The following is an 18848-nucleotide window of genomic DNA, read 5'->3' as shown; positions in this document are numbered from 1 at the left end:
CAATCAACAGGATGAACAGCCTATAGAATGAAAGAAAATACCTGTTAGATATTCATCTAACAGATTAACATAGAGAATACAGAAAGAACTCAAAACATTAGCTGGGCACCAGTAGCTCACGCCTGTAATCCTAGCTACTTAGGAGGCAGAGATCAGGAGGATCGTGGTTCAAAGCCACCCCGGGCAAATATTTCTCGAGACCCTAACTGGAAAAAAACATCACAAAAAGGGCTAGTGGAGTGGCTCAATGTGTAGGCTCTGCATTCCAACTCCAATACTGCAAAAAAAAAAAAATTACAAATAATTATAAATAAATGAGTGAATGAACTGAACACTTTTCAAATAAAGAAGTACAAATAGCCAACAAAAATTAAAAAAAAAAAAAGGCTCAACATCTTTAACTACCAGAGAAATGCAAAAACAACACTGAGATTCCACCTCACCCTAGTCAGAATTGCCATCACCAGGAAAACAAATAATGACAAATGCTGTTTGAAGATGCAGAAGACTGCAGGTGGAAGTGAGACAACACTAGGGAAAAGGGGGACAATTCACAGCTGATGGGAATGTAAATTAGTCCAGCCACTATGGAAATCAGTATGGAGGTTCCTCAGGAAGAAGGTAGAACTCTCATTTTATCTAGTCATACTACTTCTGAGTATATACCCAAAAGAATCAAAGCCAGCTTACTCGAGAGAAACCTATGCACTTTCACTGAAGCACTATTCATAAACCAAACTGGAACCAGCCTTGGTGCAAAACAATGGATAAAGAAAATATAATACATTTATACAATGAAGTTTTAGTCAGCCTTAAAGAGGAATTATTATGTTGTTCACTGGAAAATGGATAGAACTAGAGATCATCATGTTAAGTGAAACAAACCAGTGCCATGAAGAAAAGTATCATGTTTTCACTCCCTTGTGGAAGCTAGGGGAAAACAAAACAAATCAACCATGGTCATGAAAGTAAAAGGGAAGTTACTAAGAAAGTGAAAGGAAAAGGGGAAGGAGGAGGGGGAAAGAGTAATAAAGGGGTTAATATGATCAAAGTATAGTATACACACGTATGGAAATGTCACTATGGAACCCCTTCCTATATACAATTTAATACATAACAATTAAAAAAGACTGACGTGAACTAAAAGTCCTGGAATCTCTTTTTCTCAGTTATAAAATGAGAATAACATACAATCCACAAAATAGTAGCAAAGATTAAATAGGAATGAAATATAAATTGATGATCACAGTGCTTAAAATGTAAAAACTGATAGCTAATAAAACTAGCAAGACACAATAAAAACCAAAGTATAAGAACATACATGGTAGTATATTAGATAAGTTAAATGTTACTAAAAAGCCAGTACAAAATTTATAAATGTCATGCTCCTAATATACAAAGAATTAATCACTAGATATGATTTTTTCACAATTAATTCTAAACTCAATGAACTTAAGACTGTCTTCACTAATAAAACACAAATTTTAAAAAACACAAAGAAGAAAACAACTTGTTTTTTGACAATATTAATACAGTCTAAAAAACACGTCTTGTGAAAAAATTTACTTCTCCTCCCTAAAAATGCGGAAAGTGGCATTATCTCTAACAGGGTTTTTGTTGTTCAAGATTCTATGATTCTCCCATTTAATAAACTAAAAATTGTTTTCCCTAAATGCCTTCAAAAAGAGAAGTCAAATCTTGTATCCAGCACTCAAACTCTTACATCAACACTATAATCATACTTACCTTTCCAATCTTTTCTTAATCAGGCCCTATATAGAATCTATACACTTTCCTTTCTTCTTACTTTTATTTATGTGATTCCTCCATATAAAATATCCCTTTCCACCGTGCGTGGTGTTACATACCTGTAATCCCAGCACTTGAGAGGCTGAGACAAAAGGACTGCAAGTTCAAGCCCAGCCTGAGCTACATAGCAAGACCCTGCCTCAGATTTTTTTTATTTATTCTTTTATTCATAGGTGCATACATTGTTTGAGCCATTTCTCCCCCCTCCCCCCACACACTCTCCCTCTACGCCCTCTAGCTTCCAGGCAAAACCTGTTCTGCCCTCTTCTCCAATTTTGTTGAAGACATAACCAATAATAAGAAAGACATAGCGTTTTTTCTAGTTTGAGATAAGGATAGCTATACAGAGAGATTCCTAGCATTGCTTCCATGCACATGTGTATTACAACCCAAACTGATTCATCTCTACCAGATCTCTACACTACTTCCCAGTCACCTTCCCACAGTGACCTCTGTTGTTTTAAGGTTACTGAATTAGTTACTCTGCAGTGGAGACATCAAGCACTTTCAAGTTTGGGGTTTCCTACCTTTCCCTATTCCTCCTGTATGTATTCTCCCCTTAGCATGTGACCCATGTCCAATAGTATTACATTTATTTTAGATCTAAAGTTCACATATGAGGGAGACCATATGATTTTTGGACTTCTGAACCTAGCTAACTTCGCTTAAGATGATGTTCTCCGGTTCCATCCATTTACTTGCAAATGACAAGATTTCATTCTTCATGGCTGAGTAAAATTCCATTGTGTATAAATACCACATTTTCTTAATCCGTTTGTCAGTAATGGGGCATCTTGGCTGTTTCCCTACTTGGCTATTGTGAATAGTGCTGCAATAAATATGGGTGTGCAGATGCTTATGGAGTACTGAGTCGTACTCCTTTGGGTATATCCCTAGAAGTGGGATTGCTGGATCATATGGCAGAACTATGCTTAGTTTTTTAAGAAGCCTCCAGACTGTTTTCCAAAGTGGTTGTACTAGCTTGCATTCCCACCAGCAGTGAATGAGGGTATGAGGGTTCCTTTTCCCCACATCCTCGCCAACATTTGTTGTTGCTGGTGTTTTTGATGATAGCTATTCTAACGGATGAGGTGGAATCTTAGTGTGGTTTTGATTTTCATTTCCTTTATGGTCAGAGATGGTGAGCATTTTTTCATGTGTTTTTTGGCCATATGGATTTCTTCTTTTGAAAAAGTTCTGTTAGTTCAGTTGTCCACTTCTTTATTGGTTCATTGATTTTGGGGGAGTTTAGTTGTTTAAGCTCCCTGTGTATTCTGGTTATCAATCTGATGTATAGCTAGTAGCAAAAATTTTCTCCCACTCTGTGGGTGGTCTCTTCAGTTTAGAGACCATTTCTTTTATTGTGCAGAAACTTTTTAATTTCATATAATCCCATTTGTGCATCCTTTCTCTTAGTTGCTGAGCTGCTGGAGTTCTACTGAGGAAGTCCTTGCCTATACTTATTGCTTCCAGAGTATTTCCTGCTCCTTTCTGTACTAGTGTCAGATTGGGGCCTGATATTAAGGTCCTTGATCCATTTTGAGTTGATACTAGTACATGGTGATAGACATTGATCTACTTTCGGTTTTCTGCAGGCAGATAACCGCTTTTCCCAGCAACATTTGTTGAAGAGGCTATTTTCCATTGTAAGTTTTTGGCGTCTTTGTCAAAGATAAGGTGGGCAGAGCTGTATGGATTCATATCTGGGTCCTCTATTCTGTTCCACTGGTCTTGATACCAGTTTTTGTGCCAGTACCATGCTGTTTTTATTGCTATTGCTTTGTAATATAGTTTGAAATTGGGTATTGTGAAATCTCCAGCATTGCTCTTTTTGCTAAGAACTGCCTTGGCTATTTGAGGTCTCTTATGTTTCCAAATGAAGTTTAGGGTAGATTTTTCAATCTCTGTAAATGTCACTGGGAGTTTGATGGGAATTGCATTAAACATGTAGATTGCTTTTGGTACTACAGCCATTTTTAGTATGTTGATTCTACCAATCCATGAGCTTGGAAGATCTTTCTACCTTCTGTAGTCTTCCTCAATCTCTTTCTTCAGAGGTTTGTAATTCTCCTTGTAGAGGTCATTCACATCCTCTGTTAAGTTTACTCCTAGGTATTCAGTTTCTTTTGAGGCTATTGTAAATGGAATTGTTTTCATACATTCTTTCTCAATTTGTTCATTGTTGATGTATAGAAAAGCTAATGATTTTTTAAGTTGATTTTGTGTCCTGTCCCATTGCTGAAGCTGTTTATGGTGTCTTGAGTAAGACCCTGTCTCTAAATAAATAAATAATAGGTCTGGGGATGTAAATCAATGGTAGAGCACATGCCTGACACGCACAAGGCCCCAGGTTCAATCCCCAGCACCACAGGGAAACAAAAATAAGTGAATACAATAACAAAATATCCCTTCTCAAAGTTCTATATTGGCCTTTTAAAAGCTTTGTTGACTAAATGTATTCATATATTTACATATTTATGGAGCATCTTTTTCAAGTAAGGCACAAAGCTGGACAATAGATTAAAGACAAAGAAGTAAGCCATGGTTCCAACTATGGACATGTAAAGAACTAACCCTCGTACAACTTAGCATCAAATAATTGGCAAAAAGGCTAGTTTATATTGTCATAGTAAAAATAAACAAGAGTCAATTAAGCCTTAACCCACCTGAAATACTCCCTCCTTCAATATTCAGTTGGGTAGTTTTCTTTCAACTGTTCTGAATCACCATGACTGTTTTACAATAATCACTCACAATAACACTATGTCCTTTATTCCTAATCTACATGAAACTTGGAAAAAGCTTTTTTCCTATACGCTTTTAATAGCTGTTAAATTTTCTTTAAACTTTATGTTATTCAAATAATGATATAAAAAGTTTTCCAACAATGAAGATTTCTCATATTTTTGAAAAACTTCTCATACTTATGGCCAAAGTGATTACCAAAAAAGAGAAGAAGCAGTTCACAGAGATACACTTCTTACTCTTTCTTATATCACTGAACAGCAAGAGTTTATCCTAAAAGAAGATGCACTTTTATTGGAAATTCTGGTAAAGAATTTTGTGGAAAGTTAGATAAGAATTAGATTTCTTAAGAAGCTTCTTACTGTTTTAAGAAAAATGTTAATAGACTAATTTTTTACAAAGAAAATTTTTAATTTTTCTTCGTATGTTTACTGTACCAACCCAAAATATATGAATAACCTTTGATTCTTTAACTATCATATACTTAAAATAACATAAACACAAAACTCAATTACCCTCTGTATAAACATTCTTAATTATCCATATCCACTAAAAAGTATTATGAACATAAGTTTGTCTCATAGCTGATAGTCTGAAGTACACAACACTTCTGTAATAAAAATGCCACAGAAAGATTAATATCCATCTTCCAGGTTTACCCTATTACCAACCAGCTGCATTTTATTAAAAATATAGTTATATTCTAGGAGGATACAACTATTCATTTACAAACCTGAATTCATGTAAGCACCCTAATCTAATATGTACTAAACTTACTTTAACATTTTTAAACATGACCATTAAAAACTAGCCAGAAGTTTTAAGTTTTTCCAGCAAGCAAAATACAAATTTAAAACAATCTAAAAAAATTTTTACTTAAATTCACTGTCTTATGTAAAATAACTAAAAATCTTATCAACTTTATTTTTAAAAAGTCCAAACTGTACCTGATTACCACCATGGCCAAAAGGAGTACCAGACAGATTAGTGGTTACACTGTGCAAAATAATTTCACCACTCAGAGATCCAGAAGCAATGTAGCAATCATTCCAATTGTATGTTACACAAGTTACTTCATCCTTATGATCCTGGAGGAGAGAAATCCAAGTAACAACAGTTGCCCATAATCTTTAAACGGCCCATTTTCTATTTCATGTTTGTCAATCTAATATTCACATTAACATTTTCCTGAATAGCTTTTAAAAATTACTCATATGATTAAGAAACTATAGTAAACACCGAAAAAATTACTCGAGTGACTAAGAAACTATATAATTGATACCAAGACTTTTTGGGAAACAGATTTATTTTTATGAGACAGTATGGAAAGGTAATTTGCTAAATATCCACCTTAAAGAATTGACTCCCATTGACAAATAACATTTATCACAAATTCACTATCAGAAGAGTTTACCCTTGAGTATTACCTTCAACTGAGAAGACAAAACATTTAAATTAACACAAAATGATAAAGCAAATGCCAAGCAGTAGAGGCAAAGTGTCTCTGTATCACTGTAAACTGAATTAACAGAGGAAAGCAAAGCTAGAGTTCAACCCTAAAGAAGGAATAAGGCCCAGATATGGTGGTACATACCTGTAATCCCAGCACTCAGCTGAGGATCACAAGTTCAAAGCCAACAAGGACTATGTAGTGAGACCCTATCTCAAAAACAAAAAAAATAAGTAAGAGATAGGTTAGTGAAACAGGAAAAGAATCAGGTTTTGCAAAATGGGAGGGGAAAGAACAAGCAAGCCATGTTTGGGAGATCATATAGCAGCTACTTACATTTGCTGAGCACTTTCTAGTGCTAGGAGCTTTGTATATTACTATTTAATCCTAAGAAAAATCCCAAAAGATAAGGTCATTTTGCCCATATAAAGATAAGGGTACATGGGGCACAAAAAAGTTAAGAAACCAGTGAGTGGCAAGCTCACAAAACTATCAAGTGATAGAGCCAGGATCCAATTCTAGGTCAAACTCCAAAGCCTATGTTCTTCCCCTATACCAGATTTGTCTCTCAGATTCAATTGGAAAGTCACTTTGAGTAAATCGAAGTGTGAAGTTCACATCTGTTTCTAAACATCAAATTAGAGATGTCTAGCAGGAACACAGAAAGCTAATTAGGGTTAGGGTAGTTTTTAGTAGTTTGGTGGCATATCTTAATTAAGATAAACTATGCTTAGAACCTAGAAACTCATGTAATATCAAGAATAGTAGCTATTATATCGTATATACATTACAACTTTTTCAAATGGTTCTTAGGCATTTTTCAGATATTTCTTTACATTTTCTTCCTTTCCTATCAAAGACACAATTGCCTGAGAAAAAACTGTCTTATGAGGGGAATAACAGACATTTTTGTACATTGTTTCCATTTGGGAAATTAAGACTATGGGGTCCAACAGAATTTCTATAACTTTGTAAAGGGACAGGTACCTTCCTTATTTCAACTGCAGAAAATAAGTCATTCAGTAAACATTTACTAAGCACCAACCAAGTGCCAGAAATTGTGTTATGTCAGGAGAGAGAAGACTATAGAAAAGGGATTCAAAAGATAAGGCTTCTCACTATCACCACTGGTCAAACACTTCTTAACTGAGTGAGTGAGGAAACAAAGGGTTCTAAGAATTTCAAGCAATAAGAAGGAAAAAAACTTTGTACAGTAGCTGAGAAAGTTGAGAATGGAAAAATGAGCAGACTTTGTCAAGCAAGGAAGCTCCTAAAGTATGTGACAAAATCAGCCACAGACTCTAATCTAACTTTGTAAGACACTATTCAAAATAGGCACAGCCTTCTAAGTAGCTCTAATTGAAATATTTCATAATTTACAAGACTAAGCAATAAACAGTATCTGCATTTGCATCCTATCAATTACCATTTTTTCCAAAACAGATTTTAGAGTAAAGACTCTAAAAGTTTAGCTATATCTAAAATAATGAACTTCCAAAGTCTTTAAAACAGCAGTTATAGAATTACATATTGATTTAGCTAAGAGAAAACCACTGTTCAATATACCACTTCTTGGTAAGAATTCTCTGAATGACATGAAGGCATGTAACAAAATGATGCTGAGTATTTGCTACACAATAATCTGGAGAGAAGGATCAAAACAGGCAAGAACACAGATAAAACAACATTGCTCATAAGCTGATGGACACTGATGTCAGATGATGGGAACATGGGTAATAAGTCAAAGGAACTTCTATCTCTATGTGTGGACATACATATAGGTACATAAACAACTTTAAACATTTTGCACATTAAAACTTTTTTTAAAACAAAAAACTTTAAAGATCAACTTCTAAATAATAAAAGGGCAACACAATGAAAAATAAAATTTCAAAAATTTATCATAACCACAGATATACTACAGAACTAAGAATGCAAATACCAATTCTGGTAACTGGATTGAACATCATCATCCCAGAACCACTCTCATTTTGCCAAAGTACCTTTAAAAAAAATCCCTGATGACAAAAACCATCCTCCTGAAAAAAAAATGAAGGAAGCAGTCCACTCAAGACTAGAATGAAGCAGAAAGTTTTAAACATGGACAACATGCATTAATAATATATATGAAGGAAAAAAAGACAAAAAAACAGCACCTACATTTCCCCTAACCAATCTCTCACTTTGATTTTAAAGCATTTTAATTTTATCATTAAAGCTCAAATTTAAAGAAAAGTTTGGTAACTAAACATATTGTGTGATATCCATTCTGTAAAGATTTAAAAGAGAATTGCTTACCTTAAGAGACCGATGAACTCTTTTTGATTTTAAATCCCAAATATTAACAGTGTTATTTAGTCCTCCACTTGCCAAGTACATAGATGTGGAATTTAAATCTACACATGTCTGCTTTTGCTATTTAAAAAACAAAAACAAACAATTAGCTTGACAGATCCCAGAGCTATGAAGTCTCATTCAACAGTAAGCATGATAAATATGTTGAATTACATGATATAAAGATGCTAATACTTATAACTAAAAACGCACCTCTCATTATCTATCTTACGTGTGCATGGGCTTGAAGGAGTTTCAAGAAGACTTCAAGGAAATCAAGCAGATTAGCATTCTCCTCCACTGAAGGGTGGTGACAGATGAGACTTAAGAAACACCAGCAGGGCTTATTTGCACTTAGTATCTCCCCTTAGTAAAAGCTGCTCTTGTAGCTCCACAGAATGTCTTAAATTAAAATCAATCCCCAGCTCAGAAAATGATAAAGAGAAGGGCTTTTAAAGAGTTTCTAGTTTACACCCCTCCTTTTATAGCTGAGAAAGTTTTTTACACAGGTCAGAATACTTGCTGTTAATCTCCCAGCAAATCTCACCCTCAGGAGCCCAAGTCTCAAACATGTCATCAAAACCTGACCTCAGTATTTGCCTAGCAAGTATTAAATCCCAAACAATACCAAAAAAAAAATTTTTTTTAATTTGACCTCACATTCTTCCTCATATAAGTACATCATACAGTTTTTTTCAAGATAAAAATACTAAATAAGCCTTAATTCCTTATTCTCCTCCCCCCCCCCCAATATATCAGTAAGTTCTATAAACTTTAACCCTAAAATAAACTCCACATGGACTTCCCTTTATCCACAGCAAATCCAAATCTTGCCAAACTATGACAGTGGTCTCCTAAATAGTTTCCCTATTTCCACTCTTGCTTCCCTATATTCTATCTTCCCTAAGTAGAATGGACTTTAAAATATGTAAACCGGAGCAAGTCCTAAACTGTTTAAAAAATCCTCAATGACTTCCAATTACACCTAGAATAAACTCCAAATCCATTAACCTGCCTCCCAGAGCCCTACTCATCTGGTTCCTGCCTACCTCATGTCTTGTCATTTTCTTTTCTCACCCATGACTTCTCTGGTTCTACTGACCTTCCATTCCTTAAACACAGTATTTCCCTCAAGACTTTATCCATATAGCTTCCTTTCTTGCCTGGAAAGCTGTTCCCTGAAGTTTGTCTGGATGATGTTTTCTGGTCAACAGATACTAACTTACATGCCACCTTTTCGGGAAACCTCCCTTGGCCAACTCATGTAACTTACTATCACAACATCTTATTTTAGTTCTCTGCATAACAACTTATCAATACCCAGATATTTTTGCTTATAGGTTATTTCATATTCAGTAAGTATTTATAGAGTAAATGGCTAAAAATAGGTTACCAAGTTCTTCTCAAAATGAATATCTGAGTGTCACCTACCCAGTGGTATCATCAATCCCCATGCTACACAGTAGAGTGCAAATATTAATCCTACAAAAGTGCTAAGAAGTTATGCCAATTGTTCTTACCTCAAGTTGAATGCCATGGGAAAAAAAATAGAGAAATGAAGTCCAAAGGGGATATTTCATGACTTAGTTAAAAGGCAAGCTATGCAGGTTTAGGCAAGTCACCTCACGTTTCAGAGTCTAAGTTTCTACATCTGAGAAACAAAAGGTAAGGACTAGATCTACTGTTCATGGGTATCCATGCTTCCCCAAAACATTCTCTGCTCCAAAGATTCGTACAACAGTCCCTTTTCCCCCCATTCCTTCTGGACTACTCAAGCTTTCTTTTACCTCTTGACCAAGAGTATCAGCTATCACATACAAAAATAACAGGATGCACATTACATCAGTGTTTTAATATAGTTGCTGTAATTCTCTTGTAGGTACCACTCCAGGAAATGACTTTGGTCTAAAGATACTAAGAAGATTTAGAATCTGATTGTCACTGTAAATCTGGGCAGTTTGCTAAGAACCACCAAAATAACCTTTAAAGAAAAGAGGCAATGATGGTATCTACCAATGACTGGTGTAAGATGCCAATGGCCACAACTATAATTATTAAAGTTCAGAATAAAACACATTTATAACTGGAAGATCTCTTTATGTTAATGTATTATTAATGTAGCTAATGAACTTTAATAATTAATAGAAATTGTATGGCTATTAACAGAATCCTGTAACCCCCAAGACACAAAATAAAGACATAATTTTTAAAATTTAAAAATAACAGATGGTCAAATTTCTAGGTTATTTAGTAGCCTAATGTATCCATCACACTGCTAATGCCATTCTATCTACTTTAGAGGCAAAATAGAAAATCAAAAAAAAAAATTGACTTAAAGTCCCACTCTAAAAATAATTTTAAAATAAGCAGAATGGAATCTTATTTTCACAAGTAGAAAAAAACCTAAAACCTCAAATAGTACATGAATGAATGGTCTTGTACCCCATAAAAATAATAAAAATAAATTGTCAATAAACTAGTATGTTACAAGAAATTCTAATAAAGGCTAAGGCACCGATGTTTGTGAAATGTTTTTGTAAGTAAAGAAATATAGATTTAAAACTAGAATAATGATGATCTCACTTTTATCTACCCACATTATATCTTAAATGTGGGAAAGAAACCTAAGAATTAAAGCAACTAACTGAAATATTCACAAAACCCTTAGAATTGTGTCACACTTGTGAATATCATCTGTTAATTTAAAGTATAAAATAAGATTTAAAATGCAAAAGTATAAAGAAGAAAAATACTTTAAAAATAAAAAGACCCAGGCACTGATTCACTAATTCTAAAACAATGCATAAAACCATATATATATATATATATATATATATAGCAGTAAAAGTAGAAAAAATTGTTTTGAAATTGACAATAAATTCAACAAATGTTTGTTAACCATGTTTGATAGGATCCAAAGGTGACTAGGTTATTTTGCCTGCTCTTGAAAAGTGCTTATTAACCAGATTCATTCTCTGCCTCAATTTTACTAAGCTTCATTTGAATACATAGAGTGCCTCAAACTCCATTTCTACCCTTAGGAGACATTCTTTCCTCCCAAGCATCCATGTGTGAGTTGGAAGGGACACTGAGGCTATGAAAACTATGAAACTAAGAATGAGCAACCAACTATTTATACTGTTTTATTTATACCTTATCCTACTTCAAAAAAAAAAATAGCTTTCAAGTAGTTTGTATGAACAGAAATGAGGAAGCCAATATTATCCTAAGAGGGATTAATTTACAAAACAAAAGGATAAAGAAACAATATGCAATGAGAGCTGTACTTATGTACTGTGGAACCAAACCTCACTTTGACAAAGCCATCCTGTTCAAGGAGAGGTTGAGAGAGGCTTGGACTGACTGTCAATCCAAAACAAACAGAATCAGAAGCAGAGGGCTACCATCAGATATGGTCGTTTGCTGATGGTCATGGGTCCACAGTAAGGACAGTTACATCCTGAAGGTTCCTATAGTCAGGCCACCTTAGTGACCTAGCTGAGACATAAGCCTAAACTAGACATTGACCAGGACCCAATAACAGAGAGTGAGTACCTACTTAATGAAATCCAAAACCTCAATTATTCCCCTAGGTTTCAATATTATTTTACCTACAGACATTTCAGTAAGCTGAATTAATTTAGGCCAAGAATGATGCTTTAAATACCTTACATTTAGCTGCAAGCACTATAGTAAGTAAGCCATTGCTACTAAAAGAAAACTAAGATTTTTAACTGAAATAGAAAACATTTTTTAAATCACTTACCCCTTCAGCAATCTCCAAAAGAGGAACAGGTTTACATTTGCAACTTGAAACAACTATTTTGTCACCACTGGAAGATGCTGTCACTAGAAAGTTATCTAAATGAAGAGTTATGGAGCATCAAACAATCCATGAACATCTATAACACTAGGCTATTACTATAAGAATGCAATCATGCCTGGTGTCGGTGGCTCCCACCTGTAATCCTAGCTACTCAGGAGGCAGAGATCAGGGGGATCACAGTTCAAAGCCAGCCCAAGCCAATGAGAATGAGACTCTATCTTGGGGGGAAAAAAAAAAACCTTCACAAAAAGGGCTGGTGGAGTGATGCCAGGTATAGGCTCTGAGTTCAAACCCCAGTACTGCAAAAAAAAAAAAAAAATGCAAACGAGTAGAGGAATATAATTTACATATTAGCTTTCAAAAATAGCTCTGCTTACTAATTAGTAATCTCTTTTCTACTACTGTAGGGAACAACTATCCCTTCTGGCTATGCTATCACTTGAAAGCTATTTAACCCATGTGAAATACTACTCCCTCTTTAGGATAGACCAGAGGTCTAATTTTATCCTTTCAGAATGAGAGCATGATAAAAAACAGCACCAGAAAACATCAATCAGCATTTTCATCTACAATACTTACTTATTAAGCCACGTGCTTGGCACAACTTCAGCTGAGAAGTTTCTACCACTCTCCTAATTTTTCCAGTAAGAAAATGAAGACTGGTATTTTCTCAGGACTGGAATTGTGATAGAATGTTTTAATCTTAAATGTATTAGGAATGAATATTACAGTAATTGCAGTAAATATAAATAAGTGTGGTTAAATAATAAATGTTTATATTATGGAAGAGTTTTAACTTTAAATATAACTTAATTTAAATTACAATTACCTCATTTTACATAAATTATACATGAATTAGTGAATGCAAAACAATTATTTTAAAACTAAAGTGATACAATAATATAACCAAGTGTATGATTTTTCAGTGATAAATTAAAATGTCAGTTTATGCTGATTTAAATTTATGCTTTTTAGCAAGTAAAGTATATGTATAGAACCAATGGAGAAAAACTAAACAATTCTAACTACACTACTTTTGGGTAGTTTTCATAACATTCAGGTATGTTGTGACTAAGCAATAGATTGCAATTTTATTACATGATTCAAATAAAATCTTTTTTTAATGGCAAAGTAGTTAATCTAGTTTTATTCACATTTAACTCCACTGGAGTCAGGGATCAAGTGTCATCTTCTATTTCAAGAACGAAGTCTTCAGGTAATGTCTCAGGTTCTATCTGAACTAACTGGTCATTATAAAAACATAGAGTCCATAATTCCTCCAATTTCTGGAATCATTTCTTTTTTTTCTGGAACCATCAAATAAATCACTATGGTACCAAAATCCACCTAGGTCCAGTCATCAATGGCCTGCCATTGGATCCTAACATGCAACTTGCCTTTACATTTTAGGTACCTGTACATTTTCACTATGCAGCAGACCATGGCATGAGGAGCATTAACTTCACTACTAATTACAAAGTAATCTTTGTATCTCATTATAAGGAAACAAAGTCTTTCCTACAAACATAGTACAACATTGAGAAAAAGAAACCACTTTCTTTTCCTTGACTTTTTCCTGTTTACCACTTCTTTACTCCTTAGAATACAGAAAATGAAGAGCTAAAAGAAGGTAATATCAGAGAATAACGTAGTTAGTCTTAAAATTTCTCTTACAGTTTTAGAAATCAAAAATGAGGAACATAACCTAAGGGAGGGAAGAATTTGAGAAAGGGAGAGAGAGAGAGAGAGAAGGGAAATTAACCTCCCTGCCATCTCACATTAATCCTCTTCTTGGAGTCTATGCTGTGGTACCCCAAGTTGCTGGATCTCAGAACTCTTTGTTCTTTAGTAACTAACCTCCATGGAAGAAATCAAAGTCTTATTAGGAATATAACTACACGAAGGCTTTCAGTATACATCCACTATTACTAGAAAACTATACAGAAATAAGACCATTGTCCAAAAGTCACATGCCACTAACTTCATGGCCACATCGGTTTCTTGACAGACCATAAGTAGTGTATCAGTAAATGCCAGTCCTTAGTAAAAACTGCTTGAAACAAAAATTAAAAATAATCTTACTAAGAATTTTTTTTTTGCAGTACTGTGGATTGAACCCAGAACCTGGAACTTGCTAGGCAAGAACCCCTACCACTTGAGCCAGCTTCCAGCCCTTTTGTTTGTTTTTCAGATAGGGTCTCCAGCTATCTTCTGGCTCGGCTGGTCTCACACCAAGATCCTCATATCTCCACCTTAGAATTGTTTCTTTTCTCTTAGGCTCTAAACATAATGAAAATCTAAAACTGGACAGGAACAACTTCATACATTTACCACTCTCTTTAAAACATTTTTTCCACTACACATTAGAGGGTCCTTCAAAAATGTAGTCACTTTATCACAGGTTTGGTTAATAGAACACCCAAGTAATTTATTTTACTACTTTAATAGAAAATCAAGGAATGATAAAGAGATAAATTCAATGAGTAAATTTGTCATTCTTGTTATATATTTGCAAGAATAGATGTTGAACATGAAAAATTCTAATATTTTTGTTCATGAATCAGTCATATTTTAAATCTTTTGATATTTTCCATCAGGAAGTAGAATATTAATGCTTTAGTATTGATAAGATCAGACAACTCTTAAAACTTAACAGTTCTTAAAAAACAGTGCATGTTTCACAAAAGAGTAATTCTAGCATAGCAATGATACAGAATATTTTCAAAGACAAGTGATAAGTGTACTTTGTTTACAGCAGTGGTCCTCAACTGAGAGTGATTCTATCAATGTGGAGACCTTTTTGGTTGTCACAACCGGGGGTTACTGGCATCTAGTGAGTAAAGGCCAGAAAAGCTTCCAAATATCCTACATCACATAGGAGAACGCCCCCCAAACAAAGAATTATCAGACCCAAAATATCAACATTATAAAGCTGAGAAACCCTAGTTTACAGACTTTGCTCCCTCAATTATTATACCCATATATAAGAGCTTCCCAACACAGGAAAGTCTCAACCCAGAAGAGTTTAGGAAAATTCAATCTAGACAATTTAAATATGTATGAGTATGTTATTTTCATCACAGAAACAAAGAGAAATACAAATAGACTATCAGTAACATAGGAACATTAGACAATTTATTTCCTCCCCTTCTTCCTTCAAGTTCTGTCATTAACGTCCAGCTCACATTCATAAATATCCAAATGTAGACACAAAAAGTCATTCTAAAACCTTTTGGAAGTTTTCCCGCCAACACCTACCTTATTCCATTCAGTTAAATAATAAACTGCTAATAACACAACTAAATCTGTAGCCAAGATTACAGACTAACATACATTTTTTAATTGCAATGTTTCTGAAGTGTGTTGCAACTAAAATTTTTCAAAATAAAACAGAGAAAAATCAAGAGTTCTTTCACATGTACTGTTTTTTAAAAACTATTATTTCACTTTATCTATGGTAGTCACACAAAATATACTTCTCATTATGAATCATATGCCAAAGTTTTGTTGATATTAATTATGAACCCTAATAAAAAGTAGTTTCTTAAAAACAACAATAACAAAAGGATACTATTGCTGCTCCAACACAAGGAACTTATTCCATGTGGTGATGTGTGGGGGTTGAATTTATCCACCAACGTCATAGATGAAGCATCCCATATTTTAACATCATCTCCAGATGAAGCAAACCTGAGGTTTTCCTGCATGGCTGAACCTACAAAAAGTTTACAACAACATATTTCAAAAGCAATTAAGGATATGCAAAATTTTTCAAAGTTGAACTAAAGCATCTAATCTGAAGTGACTCTATTTGTCCATTTTTATTCCAAACAGTATATTCACAACAAAGCAGATGGAGTGATCTTTCTGAAACATAAATCGGATCACATATTTTCAGTTCACACTTCCCACAGTTCCCTACAGCAATTATAATAAAATCCAACCTCTTTACTCTGCTGTACACAACAGATTATTACATTCCCTATGTAACTCTCCTACCTCTTTTCCCGAAGCCAACAGCCTCTGACCTTGTTTCTATCTCATGCAACAAGGCCAAGTCATTCTCACCTTAGTGTCTTCATTTGCTCCCTCCACCTGAGCAGTTCCTCAGACTGCCCAAGGCCATCTCCCCCACATCACTCAGGTCTCAGCTCAGGCCATGCCCCACCACTGTGACTAAAGGAGCCCTCTGCCAGTTACCCTATGTTCCATTAGCCAATTTCATTTTTTTCATGGCACTTACTACTATCTGAAATTCTTATTTGTTCTCAGAATAATGTCTGCCTCCTCACACTATAAGGACTAAACCAAGAATTGTAAAAAAGCAACCTTCTCATCTTTTTTTAAGTATATGATAGACCTGCATTCCTGTAAGTCTGAATTCTGTCATCTCAAGCTTTCCAAATAACTCAAAATAAGTACTATGGCCAAAGGAGATGCCACTATGACCCTATACCAATTTTTGGTCTATGATGCATTCACTTTTAGTATATACTCACAGCATGTTGCTTAAACACACAATTCTAACTAGGTGATTTCACAAACCATAGCAGTCAAAAAGATAGAAGGCAAGGAAGCTACTCTAGGTAGTCACTTTAAAGAGTAGCACGTATATAATGACAGGTGAGGAAAAAATGTATCCTCAAAAGTACATGGGAGAGAAGTGGACATATGAATATACTTCTCACTCCAGCCAAGTATGGACAATACAAAAGTGCTGCACAGAAATAATGGTCACAGTCATCCACAAAATACCATATTTATGACTAATATACTCCAATTTAGAGGACAAACTAAAGGCTTAGTAAACTGCAGAAAGTTTTGTCAAAAAAAAAAAAAGCTTTGTATGTTTATAGTAAGGCCAAAATTTTAATCAGAAAACACACTCGTGTGCTTCATTATGCCCCTTTATCAAATGAACACAGTGCTACTACAAGCAATGGGTCACCTGTTGAATTATAAAGTGTTTCAATTTGGTGACTTAAACATGTGTAACAGAAGCCCTCTCGGTTCCCTACTCCAGGAACAATGCAAGTGCTGGAAAGCCCATCTCTAAGCGCAGTGACACAACTGCAAGCTGCTGCTGCCTCTCGGTCCTACACGATGCCTACTGGGCAATGTGGGGCAGTGGACAGATCGTTGAGGCCGAGTTCAGAAAACCTGGCTTCAAACGATCTGCCCTAACTTAGGTGATTAACTTTGGCAGAGTCATTTCATTTCCAGTCTCTGAACGCAGATCGAGGGGCGGGACCATCTGCACATCTGTTTGTCCCCTGCTATCTGCGCACATAAATAGGGAGGGGCATTACATCAGTCCCTAAAAGAAGATCCCACAGAGCTGTCAAGACACGACCGGACAAGTTTAAGGAGCGCAGCTGCGAGAGATGACCTGCCACACACTGGTCTGAAATAAAAGTTCTCCAACTTTCCTTCTCCAGGATGCGTTCCATTGGAGAGCCGCTCCGCTGGGGCCACCTAGTACCACGCACTCCAGAGCTGGCCCAGAGTCGTATTCGGGGCTTACAAAGAGGGAGACGGGCTTGTGCAGGAGAGGCAAACTTTCGGGGGACAGCAACACCCGCGGCCGCCGCCAACCCACCCTGGTTGACCTGGGCCGCCTGACGGCCTGGGGGTGCAGCGGTGGCGGGCGGGGTGCGCGACCCCTGCCTGCGGCCCCCGGGACACTTCCGCGCCCAACACGCCGCCGCTCCCCGACGGCGTGCGGGGCCCGCCCGACCCGTGAGGGGGCTGGAGGGCGGCCGGGGATTAAGAGGACACTCGGATGCGAGCAGCGGTGGCCGCCTGACCCCGGGCCCTCCGGAACCTCACCTCTACGCGGCGGCACAAGAGGGGGCCACGGCGCAACCCGCTCAGCGCTGGGCTTCCGGCTCCCGCCTGGACTGTTAAACTTGGGCGGCCGGAAGTCCCGCCCCGGTGACGTCGGAGGCGAAGCTCCGCCCTCAGCGGCGGCTCCCTTGGGCAGGGCTGTGGTGGGGGCGGGACTGGGCATCTAAAAGGACGACGTCCCCCTCAGGGCGAAAACTTGGCGGCGCCCTGCAAGTCCCCGCGATGCGGCCGCTGGCAGCTGCTCCTTGGTCATTCATTTATTCGCCGTCTACCGTGTGCCAGGCCCCAAGTTAGACTCTGAGTGTCCCGTAGTAAGTGTAAGCCTAGGGGGACAGGAGCGCAGGGAACTCTGGGCCCTGGCCTGGCAGAGCTGACGGTCCGGGACAGGAGGCCGATGTTAATAAATAATTACATACTTAATGAAAACGGAGCGGCAGACTGAGGCCTGCACAACAGTCTCACAAAAAAGACGTCGGGGAAGGGGGGGACTGTGACAGTTGCTACAAAAGAAAGGTACAAGATGTCTGGAAGTCCATAATAAGGGGAATTAACATGCCTGTGAGTTTGGAAAGTTACTCTGTAGAGGAAGCCACGGAACTTACAAGCCAGGCAACACCCACAGGCTAAAGGACTTCCATTTAGAAGTCGGTCCCTAAGCCTGTATGTTCCAGTGTATTCCCTACTTCCTGTAGTTGTTTCAAAGTTTCAGGCCTTATATTAAGGTCTTTGATCCACTTAGAGTTGATACTGATACAGGGTGAGAGACGAGAATCTAGTTTCAGTCTTCTACAGATGGATATCCAGTTTTCAGCAACTTTTGTTTGTACACAAATGTAT

The 18848-nt window shown here is 36.6% G+C and overlaps 1 protein-coding gene across 2 annotated transcripts in view; it reads right to left on the bottom strand.

Moving 5' to 3' along the window:
- Nedd1 (NEDD1 gamma-tubulin ring complex targeting factor) overlaps nt 1-18118 on the bottom strand; it is a 42116-nt gene extending 23998 nt beyond the window's left edge. The window contains exons 1-5 of one of the 2 annotated variants that reach the window (XM_020186911.2): nt 17994-18118; nt 15736-15879; nt 12105-12199; nt 8303-8419; nt 5502-5642 (exon numbers count right to left, since the gene is read on the bottom strand). In XM_020186911.2, coding sequence (XP_020042500.2) covers nt 5502-5642; nt 8303-8419; nt 12105-12199; nt 15736-15871 — 489 coding nt within the window. In that variant the 5' untranslated portion in view covers nt 15872-15879; nt 17994-18118. Of the gene's footprint in view, nt 1-5501; nt 5643-8302; nt 8420-9858; nt 10749-12104; nt 12200-15735; nt 15880-17993 lie in introns of those variants that run through there. The other variant, XM_020186912.2, reaches the window with a different exon arrangement.
- Between the last annotated feature and the right edge of the window lie 730 nt (nt 18119-18848).

The sequence above is a fragment of the Castor canadensis genome, chromosome 8 (assembly GCF_047511655.1).
Source record: "Castor canadensis chromosome 8, mCasCan1.hap1v2, whole genome shotgun sequence".
Lineage (NCBI taxonomy): Eukaryota > Metazoa > Chordata > Mammalia > Rodentia > Castoridae > Castor > Castor canadensis.
Note: the sequence above shows the minus strand (reverse complement) of the source record. Positions and strands in the feature narration are given on the sequence as shown.